The 14,950-nt window shown below is 40.2% G+C and overlaps 1 protein-coding gene across 1 annotated transcript in view; it reads right to left on the reverse strand.

Moving 5' to 3' along the window:
* ntrk2 (neurotrophic receptor tyrosine kinase 2) overlaps nucleotides 1-14,950 on the reverse strand; it is a 78,901-nt gene that overhangs the window by 17,287 nt on the left and 46,664 nt on the right. The window contains exon 13 of the mRNA XM_022757633.1: nucleotides 6,339-6,527. Coding sequence (XP_022613354.1) covers nucleotides 6,339-6,527 — 189 coding nt within the window. The remainder of the gene's footprint in view (nucleotides 1-6,338; nucleotides 6,528-14,950) is intronic.

A 14,950-nucleotide genomic window follows, 5' to 3' on the forward strand; every position in this document is an offset into this window, starting at 1 on the left:
TAGTGATTTAACAACAGCCCACACTTCGACATGTAATTTTGTTGTATGAATCAGGTGCCAATAAAATACTGACATGTGCCTGCTGATACTTAAATGTAGGTACAGTGCAGGAAAACAAGGCCGTGAGGAACAAAGGAGTAACAACTGTGCATCTTAGAGGAAAAGAGAAATAAATTATACCAAGTATTTTTTGTAAAAACCTGGCTATCCACATGACCTAGCAGTAGCTGACAAAACTGAAGTTTGTGAAAAATAGTGTCATCAACCTTTTTCTTCTTACTTGTAATTAAAGAGTAAAAAGGGGAGAACAGCCACACATTACATCAGGGCCCACATAGCCGGTTCTTACCATGTGATTAAAATAATTGAAATAATAATTACTAGGTTCCTCATGAAACACAAGATTGGCAATGTTCAATAAAAGCCGTCTAGCTGTAAAAGGTATGTTTGTTTTCCACATGACTGCTAGGAGCAAACTTTCAAAAATAAAATCCCATTTCTCACCTTGTCCTTATTCCAACTCATATAGTTAGGTAGATATATTAATAAATCCCTACAGTGTGGGTGTAATTGTACTAATTTATATTGTATTTTCTTCTACACACCAGTGTTCCTAGACTTTAATTTTATTACCCAGTCCTGTACCCTGGTGCCCAATATTTACAAAAATACTTGGAGCTGAATTTATTTGTCCTTTTGCCTCTAAAATGCCCAGTTGTTACTCCTTTGTTCCCCATAGTCTTGTGTTCTTCCACTACCACTACTTACATCTACATATCTGTTGGAGCCTGACACTATTTCATTAGTACCTTATTCATACAACAAAATAACCTTGGCAGGCTGTATTATAAAGTGTTACTGTAGATTTTTCTCTCTTTTCAACACAAACATAGCTGCAGGGTGTGCTGACTCTGAAGTGGAAAAAATATGTATGATATTTTATCATTTCTTAAAATGTTTCTCTGTCACTCAGAATCCACACACTCTTGAGGGCATATTTCCCCGTCTGCCAATTTTATTTTATTACCCAAGTAAAATTGGCAGAGGGAAGATCATTATTTAATTGTGTGTCTGAGGATATTTTCCGTGTTTATAGAAATATTTCATGGTATCATTTATACATGAAATGAATTTTACAGTAAGTAATTGAATTTGCTGTTTTGTTGTACACTAATTTGATCCAGTTTCTACTGTAATGTCAATTTTAAAAATGTGTCTCTTTGTCTGTTTCATGAACGTCATCTTTTCCTGCCTCCTGCTCACCCACAGTTGGATCAGAGTCGATGAACCTGCTCTCTGTTGCTAAGTAACTCGTGACTCCATGCCAGCTGATTTTTTAGAAAATTTGGCATCTCACCATGGTGATGATACAAGGTTTTATTCTACAGAATGATTAACAGCGTGGTACCCTCACTATAACCAAGCTAAACCCTGTCTCTCTGACTGTGCGCCAGATGTTCTGCAACTGTCTGCATGCAAGGAGACACACATTATCCTATAAAACACGCACTTGGGTACCTCTAGAACACACACACACACACACACACACAGACACACACACACACACACACACACACACACACACACACACACACACACACACAGAGGACACCAAGAGCTGAGATTTATCTGTGATGTGATTAAGAGGTGCATTTGAAGAAAAGCTGTCCACTCAGAATATCACATTAAAGCCAAGCTAGACTCTCAGAAGCTGCATCGATCTACACTGTAAGCTACTGAGGTCCACCATAACCCAATATTGAACAGAGAGAGAGAGAGAGAGAGAGAGAGAGAGACAGAGAGAGATAAGAATTGCTGGCCTACATCAGATATCCAAAAGCACCTAATTTTCAGTGTAAGATTGTGCTGGATGAGAACACACCCACCATGCAATGTGTGTGTGTGTGTGTGTGTGTGTGTGTGTGTGTGTGTGTGTCTGCTTGTGCGCCTCTGAAGGCTTTGAACATGTACAGTATACAGTATCTCAAACCTGTTTCCTATCCTAGAAATGATGCCTACATATTACTAATTTATTTTACGAATACATTTTGGGAAATGCTAATGCTACATTTATGTTGCAAATAAACGTCGTGCAGAGGAGGTTTTCAAGAATGTTATTGTTACGTTTACAAAGGACCAGGCTTTGACACGAAATATCAGAGTTTGCTTTCTTGTGTTGCGTGGGTTAGCTAACAAAAGCATTTTGGGTCAAGGTTGAGGAAAGGCTAAATGGTTAAATGTTAATAAACTGCTTCAGGTCACAGTTATATTTTTTGATATTTAGCCCAGATGATAATCTTTCCTGAAGATCTCGAGTGCCTACACAACAAGCTTTAGTTGCAGTTAGCAGTTATTTGCAACAACTATTTGCATATACTGTATGTTCGGTTCATGAACATTTTAAGATTTGGCAACTTCATTCATTAAAACGTTTCCTCATGATGTTGATAAAAACATAATTCAAGTCATGTTCCTTTTGCTGTTGCATATGAGTTGTATATAAACACAATGTCTAAAGGCAACAGGTTGAAAACAGTATCTAGATGTATCAGTGTGGTTAAAAGTCTCAATTTACATAGATGATATATTGCACATGACATTAAGTCGTCAGTTAAAAAACAACGGAGGCAGGTCACAGAACACCCACAATTCCCTGTGCAGCAACAGCACACAATAAACCCACATCCCCACAAGACAACTACCCACCATTTAACCAGCTAATTACCTCACCGCACCATTTCCTACCGCGGTTGTGTAATAAGCGTTCACCCATGAAAACGCCTCGCACCACTTCTCCTTAATTAACGCCCTCAAATAGCAAATAAATTGATGTGTGCAGACCAGTGCCTCCTCTATTGCTCTTTTTTTTTTTTTTTTTTTGGCAGGAAGATTTGGCGTTGGCTCACAGCATGTCATGCCATTTTTTAAAAATCGAACAAAAATATTGTTAGATTTATACCGTGTCATTGCAACTAATGTTGTATTCATACGTTCAAGAATTTTACATAATTATTGGACAGAGCAATCAAAAACTTTCTAAATTAAGTTATTTTATTTTTTATGGTGTTATATCACTCATGAATTCTGCTTTCCAGCTGTCTGCCTCTGCCAATTTTACACTCCTTCTTCCACCCTGTTTTCATTATTAAACTGTATCTCTGCCACGCAAAACATCACCCCTCTTCTCCTCAATCAGTATCCTTAATTAAGATCTACGGAAATATTATTCCCCATTTACCAAACGTTGCACTCTTATTCTCTGATATTTTTCTTAATTAGTACCCGTTTTCCATGCTTATCGTATTCGCTCATTTTCCCTCATTTAGCATCCATCTATCCAGCCTCATTATCTTATTCTCACTTTCCATATTTAGCATGTCTCTGTTCCATCATTTATTTCTCCCTACTGCCATTCGCCTCAGCTGCTAAACCTATCACTTTTTAATCAACATCCTCTAAACGTTCACATCCAGGCACGTTCTTCCCCCCATTCTGTGGCTCCATCAGTCTTTCTCCATCACCTGTTTATGACAGCGCTTACAACATTAACATCAAGAGGAATAATATTTCTAATCAACCACCTCCTCTGTCGTCTTTTTCCATCCGTCCTTCTGCCACATCATACGATCTCTCCATGTCTCCCTATAGAGCCACCTCTCACACCTATTCCCCTTAATCAGCATCTTATTAACAACCAAAGAAATTAATGTCTCGGGACATAATTATTCCCCATTTGCCATCTGCCTCTTCTTCTCTTCCTCCTTCTCTCATCTGCCCAAAATCTTTCCATGACCCTGCTGACATAAGACAGCTTGAACAACTCGGAAATTGTGCATTTGGTAGTTTGAAGTGAACACGGTGACAGTTCAAATACACAATCATGTTTGACAGATGCTTTGAAAGCAGAACCAGCAGAGACCTTTTCCACTACACCTCCTTCTACTCAGCCACTACTCCCAACAATAAACACTCCTATCAGAAGGTGTAGCTAATTGTGACCTATTTTCATAAGCTCAGTGTACATGTGTGTGTGTGTGTGTGTGTGTGTGTGTATGCATATGCATATGTGTGTGTGTGTGTGTGTGTGTGTGTGTGTGTGTGTGTGTGTGTGTGTGTGTGTGTGTGTGTGTCAGCATGTCTGTATAAATGGGTGTTTTCAAATACTGTATGCAAGTGTAGACTCATGAAAAACATTTTCCAGAACATTGTTAATCCTCACTCCCTAGATACAATAAAATACATGCTGGGATGGAAACAGTGGAAAAAGTGAGAGATACTGTTGACAAAGGCAAGAGCAAGGTGTAACATAACAGAGAGAGAAAAATCTCTCCTTCAGTTCAGGGCAGCAGAGAACATTGAGGTTGAGTCCTGACACTTTCTTGGTATTTTTTAAACTAATTCTATGATTTTGAGACTTAAATTTGACTCCTTAAGGAATAGTTTGACAGTTTTGCCGAATATTAACATTCATTTTCATGCCATCGTTAGATGAAAGGATTGATAAAGCGCCCATGTCATGTCATGTTCGGTAAATATGATTGGAAGATCCGAAGATTTTCCAAGCAGACGTGAGTTTGGTGTCAATCTTTTTGTCAAAATTGCATATTTCCAGAATGTCAAAATATTCCTTTCAGGGCAACAAAATAATAAACACATTCCATTTCAGCATTTAAATTCTATAATTTGGGAAATAAAATGTGTGTCCCCAAAGCAATTCTCCATTTAAAAAATATGTAAACTGATAACTCAATAAATAAAACATAGAAATCCAAATTATTAAAAAAATAGAGACTTCTCTTGGTTTCTGGGTGGGTCTGTTTGTGGGATATGGGCACATAATCTCAGTATTTCTGAAATCCTGGCCATGCCCTGGCTTCAGCTGCTTGCAAAACGCACACAGCCTGTGTATGTGTATGAGGGATTAGGGAAACATAAACACAGTAGTTGCCACCTATGCATTTACTGTAACTCTTTAATAATGCATGTGACATGTTTTCCAGCAACGCTAAGTCCTCTGATGTTATTATTGTTAATGAGGTGTTCACTTCAGAGGTGAGCTGCACAACTGAAGCTTTGCAACACAGCTAACAGTTCCCATAATTACACGCTGCTCCTTCATCTCTGCAGAGTAATTGTTGCTTTATTGCTGCCAGGAAGAGGTCTGTGCCATCTTTTAAGTAGAAACGTGTAACTGCTACTGATTCCTGCATTGAATATTACAGGCCACAAGCTGGTTAAGATCGCTGTTTAAAAAGAGTTCACTTCCTGGCATGCAACCTAACGTCACTCTGCCAAAACTGTCTCCATCAAAAGCTATTATACGGTCTGAAAAGGCAGAGTGCCAAATAATCTGTCAGTTACTTTCAGTATTTATGCGGCCTGTCTGTGAGTCAAAGAAGCACGCAGAGTAATAGTTGTAATGGCTGTAATATATTAAAAACACACACGTAGGCTCATACACATACACAGCAGTCCCTTATTGACTTTCATTGATTCTCCGCGCTTTCATTCTCGTCTTTGGGCTGTAAATCCCGGTCTATCTTTTAGTTATATCGCAGGACTGAAGAGGTCAACTCCCAATCCCCCATTATTATACCTCCTCAACCTTGCCCTCAGCAAAAAGAGCCTGATGGCGCACGCACATACACACACATGCAGTTCCATAATTTACTGCAACACAAGGCCAAAGCTTGGAGAAGCTTTTATTACTTGCCAATAATCATAATGTCATGTTGATGGACCAGGTCAATAACCTTGTGTGCTCTCTGTCTGTCTATTTGACTGTTGCTCACTCTCGCTATCTCACTCCGTTTTCCTCACGTTTCTCTTTTCTCCTACTTCTGTTTGTCTCTGTCTCCTCCCTGCTTTTCTTTGACTGCCTTCTCTTTGCACTTCTGTCTCTCTTGCTTCGTGAATTTGTTGTGTGTACATATATGTTGTGCAGTTGGAGTTGTGCATGTTTTGCTTCCTGCGGCTCTGGGAATATATATGTGTGCCTGAGTCACGGATGAAAGTCCTGAATTTATGAATGGATTTGTGCCTAACATATGCTGGGGCACGCACACGCACACACGCACACACACGCACACAAACACACACACAGAAAAAGACACACACACTTGCATATAAACGGACTTTCTGTTTCTCCCTCTGAATTGGAAGCTCCAAGGTTATTGCCATGACAGCAAGGAAAGATGTTACCATGGTAACCCTTGTGTATATTGCACATACAGTTAACCTGAATATTTGGGAGGACAGTTCACAACTGATTGATAAATGTTTTGTTTATTTTTAGCATAGTTCAGTTGGGTACACATTGGTAGATTTTTATTACTTACACGTGTCCGTTTTCAGCAGACTGTTTGTGCTCCTGAAGTACTGAGGGTTTTCTATCACTGGGATCTTGGTCATGCCGATGATTACGGCGTCTGGGCCCATCTCTGAGGACGAAGGAGTGTTGCTGCCATTGGAGACGTGGTGAAGAGGAGAAGCTGAGTCATCATCGTTACTGATCACTGACGATGGTCCTAAGAAAGCAGAGAGGTGGGAGGGGGATGAGCATGGCTGAGTTGTTTGTTTATCTTATCTTTATAATGATCGAGAAAGGTCTCGCCTGTGAGATGGAGAAATGTTTCCGCACACGTGCCAGCTATGTTAATAGTATGAGGACACAAGAGAATTAATTATGTGGTAAATTGTTATTAGCAGAGATTGAGGTGATGAGATCACAAAGTGGGGAGGTTAAGCTGTTATTATCGATCACGACAGACCTCTAAGAGAAGGAGCGAGAGATGTCAGTTATATTCTATAACAGCAGTTCTCTGATCACTCTCAGAACCCTCTCATATGTTATAAATTCGGTTAAAAAAGTTAATTAATAAAGTTTTTGGGGTTAGCTCACACCAACTTCACATGACGATTGGTTTTTTTGATGCTTCACACAACTAAATAATCATTTTCTGTGTGTACAAACAAGTGCAACGACATGAATGCCTTCAAGAAAAGATTGCCTGAAAGTGCAAGCCATTATCCCCCATTTGAACGATTATCAAGTCTCACTCCGTGACGGCAGGCTTTTCACCCCAACTCTGACTGTGGCTGTTCAGAGCAGCTGTAATCATTTCTGCCCTCAGACGTGACTGGATGACACGTCATACAAAGTAGTTTCTTCTGAGCATACGAGCCTCTGCCTGTGATCACAGAACTAGACTAGTTAGAACTAAACTAGGAGGCTGGGTAAGGACCAAATGTAGCACAAATTCATTGTCTCACAGGTACCTGAAAGAGCAGGTCTCTAACAAATAAGCCCCTTGCATTTAATGCATCTAATGCCCCTCTTCACGTATTTCAGGCGGGCTTCTCTGTCAAACAGAGCTCTAAAACATTCCGGGGCGAAGTTTGATGAGTATACCTCCTGATGACGGTGAGTAATGTCAGAACACTCCCCACCTATCACTTCCTTGCCAGGTGGGAGGTAGAGAGAGATACATCCTTGGGTTGACCAAAAAAGCCTCATTGCCACAGCCAACACACAAACGTTTTAATGCGCAACAGCACAGTAAGAAGTTACACAGTTACACTGAGGTCATCTGACAAAGTTATCCGTCACAACGATACTGCTTTTAGGAAATGTGGATGAGGAGTGCAGGTAGCACAGAGTTGACCTCGATGTTTGGATGAGGACAAATTTGCAAATTTCGGCTTGTGGTAAATGAGCGACTAAGCCCATAAGAGTCCCATTAGAGGGCACCTAGGTTCTTTGTCAGCTGTGGTTGTTTTCGTGTTTCAATTATGGGTTATTTTTTTAGGTCAGGCTCTGCAGATTTTAATGATGAAGTCAAAGAAAGAGAGCGACGGAAATGTATCTCTAAGCTGGCGGGTAACCAAGGGAAATACTGTATGCCTTCAAAAAGACACATGCCAAGAATCCAGAAACCTGGAGGAGTAAAAACCAAGAAGCGGGAAATCCAGATTCATTGTCCTCAGTTGTTCTACTGACAGCGAAAAAATGTTCTCTGGAAAATAAGATTTTCTGTATCGAACTTCAGAATTCTGTTACTCTTTCTGTCCATGGTGGAAAACACCAGATATTAAAATTCATGTTACATACAACAGACATTATTGAAAGCATGAAAACGTGGAGCAAGAGAGTGCAAACAGAAGAGAGGTGGGATGGCATGAGTCAGACACTGAGCCCAACCCTTTTATAGAAAAATGGTTTGCTTTGGCAACAGAACGGAGGTGTTATTAGTTTCCAATTAAGACAGTGAAAGCAGTCCATGAAGCTGATTCCATGTTCACAAGTTTGACAGTTGCAGTAAACTTTCATGACATTGCTGCTTATTTCCTGTGTCTTCGGGTTGCGTGCCAAAGCAAACAATATCAGTTTTATTTGCACACAGACTGTATCACTAAACAGCGGCTACATTTGCAGGTGCATACAGGTACTCACTCTCTCTTGTATGGATCAACACACACACAAATAAAGCTGAGTGCTTAATATGTATAACCTTAAAGGAAAAGTTGACATTTTTTCAAGTATGTCTTAAAACAATATCCAGATGCTCATATGTACACTGAAAGTATTATTAGTCACTGTTGAAACTGGCCATGAAGACATCCTTTTCTAGCACAATTTCAACTCAAGGGAGGGGACAAAAACTCATTTTTTCCATTCAAATATATGTCTCAACATACTCTAGAAAGCACTGTAGAAGAAGAATGGTTTAAAGAAGTTTTCTACAACAACTGTAGCTTTGTAAAGATGCCTATTTGTTAACTCTCACTCAAAAGCTGTCTGACCTCCTCTCAACAGGTCTGATGCGATGCTCTGTTTCTACCAGGTGTGCAAGTAACAGACAGAAGACATTTTATTTTGACATGTCACACAAGGAAAAGCACAGGTGTAAATAATAAAATGAATAATGGCTGAATTCCATATAGCTGCTTCAGATTCAGGGTCCTGTTCATGCGCATGCTGGTTCACTGTTACACTGTTGTGACTTACTGGGATACTTGAATTGAATAGAGCCATTGTTAATGTTATTATTAACACCTGTGCTTTTTATATGATGTCAAAATGTCTTCTTTGTAAAAGACCTATTGTTTCCCAACCAGAAAGATATGTTTACTTCTGTTGTAGCCATTACCTTTATGCAATGCAGCTTTAATGTCTGTCAAATGCCAAAACCACGGAAAAAACACACCTTCGTCTTTGTGTGTGTGTGTGTGTGTGTGTGTGTTCATGAGTGTGTGACTGCAGGTGTGTTCTTGTTCCCTGATAACAACAAGGTCACAAAGATTAGAAGACATTGCCAATGTATAGTGACATCTTCACAATGCCAGTGGACAGGTTTTAAAAGGATGCAGGGTAACGGCTCCTGTGACTTTTTTTCATTTCCTTTACCATTAATTTTATACATGTTTGTATTTTTGTAGGTCTGTCATCATGACATCATTTCAACTCCACCATCAACGGATGTTAAAATTGTGGAGGAAAGAGTTTTCATCGCTAACGCACAAAATGAGAACATGCAATGCTTGTAAATGATCTTAATCACTCAGGTACATGGAGGGGTTAGCAAATGACTGCTTTTCAGTGCAAGTGCTGTAATAAGAGAATGTGAGTGATTGTCTATTTGATGCTTATAGCTCTGTAATGTCATCTAATGTACAATTTCCTCTCTGATTTAGGGGTGTGAACAGGAAAACTTATATGTGCATATGTGCATGTGCGTGTGTGTGTGTGTGTGTGTGTGTGTGTGTGTATACATAAGGCTCGCTTAACGACCATAATTGGATGCTTCCATCTAGTCTTGGTCTTTCATCAGCTTTTCACTAGTGTCCGTTGACGAAAAATAACAAGGACAAGCCAGAGCGTGTCTCATCATAGACAGGGAGGTGTTATTCAGAATTACACTCACACACACGCACAGGGAGTGAACACAAGGCGCAGTGCTTCTCTAGACCTCTTCAAGACACAAGCATAAGCCTGCAAACATTGTATTATGAATTGAGATTGATTTCCCCTGAGCACAAAATACAGTAGATGTATTCCCTCTCGTGGTCAGTTCTGCTGAATTATAACACTGGTTGACATTGTTCATTTCCTCTGTCCCTGGCCTCATATCAGGCTCTAGTGCTGCTGACAGGGCTTGATTGAGAGGGAGAAACTAAGAGAGTTTGTTTGTGTGTGAGGATGAGTGTGTGTGTGTGAGTGTGTATGTGTGTGTGAGACAGAGACAGAGAGAGAGAGAGAGAGAGAGAGAGTCTAAATGAGCTGGTATGTGTGTGTTGGTGACTCATGTGAGGATTGAAAAGACCTTGAGAGAGAAAAAGAATGAGAGGGAGAGCACAATAGTTTGTTTTTTGTGTGAGGGGATGTTCAAGCTTAAATGTGCTATGTGTGTGTGTGTGTGTGTGTGTGTGTGTGTGTGAGAGAGAGAGAGAGAGAGTCTTGGGAGTGATGAAGGGGAGCCAAAGATGAAAACCATACAGGTTTTGGGGAGGATAAAAAATATTCTGTTTGTAACTGTTTGCTTTGGAGCAATTGGTCATTTTTCACACATTACAAATCTTTGTTGGAAATCATACAGTTATCATTATTAAGTATTATTATTATGTTGATTTGTTTTATGTGTTTTTTGTTTTAATTCTTTTGGACAAAAATAAAATAGCTTTAAGCTTAGAGATAATGCAGAGCTTCTTAATTTAAAATAATTATATTCTAGATATTTTAAGTGTTTTCTAAGTCTATAATGAAGAGAGAAAGAATATTTTGTCAACCCATTCAGGCAAATTTAATCTTTCAGATTCAAATCACCAAACATGGACATAATAGTATTCAGTGGACATCGCCAAAATGTAAGATGACAACGTTTTCATGTAAAAACACACAGACAAGTACAGTCAAAGAGACATTTTTTGAATTTTTGTCCTGGTTTCATTCCAAACTCCAAGGACAGAAGAAAGTCGAATCATTTGATCATCATCTGAATCCCATCACTACTAACACAAAGCTGCAACTGATCGTACAGTGAACAATAGTAACATATTTTACTTGCTTACCTAAATGAAGACATTTAGTTCTGCCTCAAATTGAGATTGAAACTGTACCAACATTATTAAATGTGAAGCAGCCATTTAGTCACAGCTGACAGTCCTAAAGAATGAGCTGTTTCACATAGGTGATGGTTTCAATTTTCTCTCACTGGAGAAATTCTGCGACAAAGAAATGAAGCTGTTAGTTTTGGGCTGTTTGAATTGTCTAAATTAACTTCAGTGTTTACTACTATTGTGACTTTATCTCAGTGTAACAAAGAGAGAAAAAAAACATGACGCACACGAGAGGGCAGGTTATTGTCTGTCAGTATGTGTGTGTGTGTTTGTGTTGGGAGGGGCTGAAGATCATTAACACAGAGAGGTCCCAGGGTCAGATCGTTATAAATACCGTTAAGCCGAGGGGCAACAGGAGCCTCTGTGTGTGTGTGTGTATGTGTGTGTGTGTGTGCGTGTGTGTGTGTATGAGACATGCAGAGAGTGAAGAGGTGGCAGCGGGCCCACAGGGAGTGACTTGGTAAAAGGGGGATGAAAAGCTGTAGGAGATGATAGGCGGCGGGAGGAAGAGAGAGATGGACAGGAGAGGTGAAGGTATAAGTGGGGTCAGGTCAAGACCCACGACCCGACACCGTTAATGGAGCTGATGTTTAAACTGGTGGAGACTGGAGCTCCTCGCAGTCTGGTCGGGAGAAACCTGGGTTAACAGTCAATAAATTACATTGCCTTGCTTTCAAAGTTCAGGTCATGAGTGAGAGGGAGTGGCAGGGGGATGAACACTAAAACTGCCAATTACTGCATCTCATAGTTTTCAAGTCTATTTATCTTTTTAACAACAGGTGCTGTGTTGTGACTGTTTAGGTTAGTGAGACACCAGTTGTCAAGTGAATGTGGAGAGTTCAAGGGGAAGTGTTATGGATGGCGGATTTAACCATAAAAGATTTTCTTTAAAGGACAGTTCCAGGTTATTACAACTCGGGTCTTATTGTGGCAGTATTTGCAATCATTTGTATTGGTAATGAAAACACTGGACTCAGCAAAGTAAGCAGCAAATAACAGTGACATCGCTACAATACAATCCAACCAATATCCAATTAAGTCAGCATGTTATGTTATCTAAAAACTGACAGTAAGTTCAGTAATAACCCATCATTGGATAAGAAAGCCACGGTAGGTGCTGTAGGTCAAGTTTAAGAAGTAGCCAGTCACTATGAAAACTCTGATTGACATTTAAAACAAACATTTAAATTAATACATTTCCCTTTAGCCTTTGTTTTCTCTTCTTAATCATTTTTTGCGAACATGTGGGTTTGATCATCTGACCACCTGGCATCCTGTTTGTGTTTTTGCAGTCCATGTATTAGCCCCACACAGCCAATGTACCCGCTGTACAGATGTTAGCTGGAATGTAAGGAAACAAGCCAGGCACACGCCAACCGTGAGTATGGAGTGTTCTCAGCTTCGGTGTTTAAACTGAGCTCAAAACTGACCAAGAACCTCCACCCTTCATTTCTCTCCAGTCTATCTATGTTTTCCTCTTGCCTCAGGATATACATATACAGTATATATGCAGATTTGCCTTTGCCTAAATTAGTTCCACTGAGGGCATATTTGTGTCCATGTGTGTCTTTGCATTGGCCTTATTAATTATTCATTATTGATCAGTCACACTCTAAAATTCACTTTGTACTCAATCTGACACAACTTCAGTGGTGTTGCCATGTTCCCAGATCTCAGCAATTAACTTGGTGAGAACAATGTTACTATTACAATAGGAATAATTACCAACACAATGAAATAGGATCCAAATTGTATGAAACATTATTTAAGTAGAGTGAAAGCATGAAACATTTACTCAGCACTATTTGAGCGATCAAACGCACCATTTAAACAACGTTGATCATCTAGGTCTTGATCAGGTTTGTGTACCGCAACAAATGGCCCAGTGTCTGACTGAACAGCTGTTTCTGTCAAGGGAGGATGGGCAATGCTGCCATCCAATCAGAACACACCTCACAAATAATGACACTGTTAAATTAATGACCTCCAGTCCACACGACCCATTTCGTTAGAGGTTTATGTTGAGTGCTGGGAATGAGATGCCTGGTGAAACTGAGCAGATGTTTTTTTGTCGAGAAAGTAGGAAAATCCCTTCCCTTTGAATGTTGTGGAGATAATAGAAACCTAAGCGCTGCACAGTGCTTCCAACCTATAGAAAAGCAATGCAGCTGATACTCTGTCTTTCCGCTGTTGCCAGCAGGACAGTCTACTGTGGCAGGATGTGGGTGCTGAGAATAAAATCATCTGCAATTCAGCCATAATGCAACCCTGAAGCATTCTGCAGAAATTCAGACGTATTACAGCCATCGCATGGAAAATGGGCGATGATGAAGCTCCAGATACAACACAGCAACGAGTCAAGCAGTGTTACACAGCTATGAATACGCCCATATGGACAGTCCATTCTTTAAGTTGCTGCTGTGACACCGGTGTTGTTGTGAGAGCCCGGGGGTTTCGGGGTCTGGAGTGGAGCAGGAGTTTTATGGCAGGAGACTACACTGGAGCTGAGTTAAAACAATGACTGTGAGTGACTGTATTGATCTCTGTTAGAATCTCTGGGTGCACCTCAAACAAACAGAAGCCATTTACTGCTGCATGTTCCTCAGGGCAATGGATGTAGAGGGGCTATTATTGGATTTAAGGACATCAGGACCTGTCAGTCAGTCTGTTAAAACAGCTTGGTTGTCTTTTGCTCAAAGCGGAACAGCGAGAACAGTTGTTAGCAGATAATAGTGGATTTGATGATTTGAGATTACTTTATTGGCAGTGGTCAGTGAGGTCAGAGTGGGAGATTGGTTGACGTATGGGGTTTGGATGCAATTCAGAGGTGATGGACGACCTAGATATCAGGTACAAGTCGGATTAAACAAGCAAGCGTTGAACCGTTGTTTAGTCTCCGTGTTATTAGCCATTTGGCACATTTACTGCCACCACCTTGGCTCCGGTTGCTGACGGAACATCATGAGCCAGAGCAGAAACAACTCGATTTTTGTGATATTCTTTACAATTTCACAGGCACAAACGCTTGGCTACAATATGATAATTTGCCTGTTGATCAAAAATAATTACAAATCAAAAAGGCAGGAAATTCCTTCATGCAAATCCTCTCATTCTGCCTCTTTTGGATGTTTTATCAAAGCAGGCAGAGGAACAGTCGCTATGACTTCAGTGCAAGGGCAGGACTGCTGCCTCTACTGACCCCGAAGGCCTCGGTGACCCCTCAAGACCTTCACAATATGTGCAAACACACATACACAAACACACACACACACACACTCACAGATGACTGGTAACATAAACCCGATGGTCTCTAAACTTCGCTGTCAACCTGCTGAACACAGGAAGTAATCTATCGATCCAGGATGAAGAGGAAAGGAGGGATGAAGTGGAGAGAGACAGACAGACAAGAGGCAGGGGAGAGGAGGGGAAGTTTAAAGCGTGAGGAAAGAAAAGCAGCAGATTCACTGAGTGGTTGGCAGAAAGATGGAAAGATAAATAGAATTAAAATAATGCAGGAAAAGAAACATGTAAATGAGATTGATCTTCTTATAATGAGCAATGGGGTTTTCTAGACCATTTTCTGTGCAAATTTTATAGTAGAACTGTTTTTTTTTTGTTTGTTTGTTTTGTTATTTCAAATAACAGATTTGAGTATTCATGTTTTTGCTGAGTTCTTCTCACTGGTTTGAAGTGAGGCAGGTCTCAGCTGGAAAAGGGTGATGTCACATATCTGTGCACCGATCAGGAATTAGCAACATCTGAATCAGTTGTGGGGTGTGTCGGCTTCCATAGTAATTGACAATTAAATCTTATCAAACCAAACAGTCCTGTTGAA

This window comes from Seriola dumerili, unplaced genomic scaffold (assembly GCF_002260705.1).
Source record: "Seriola dumerili isolate Sdu_G_001 unplaced genomic scaffold, Sdu_1.0 BDQW01000290.1, whole genome shotgun sequence".
NCBI lineage: Eukaryota > Metazoa > Chordata > Actinopteri > Carangiformes > Carangidae > Seriola > Seriola dumerili.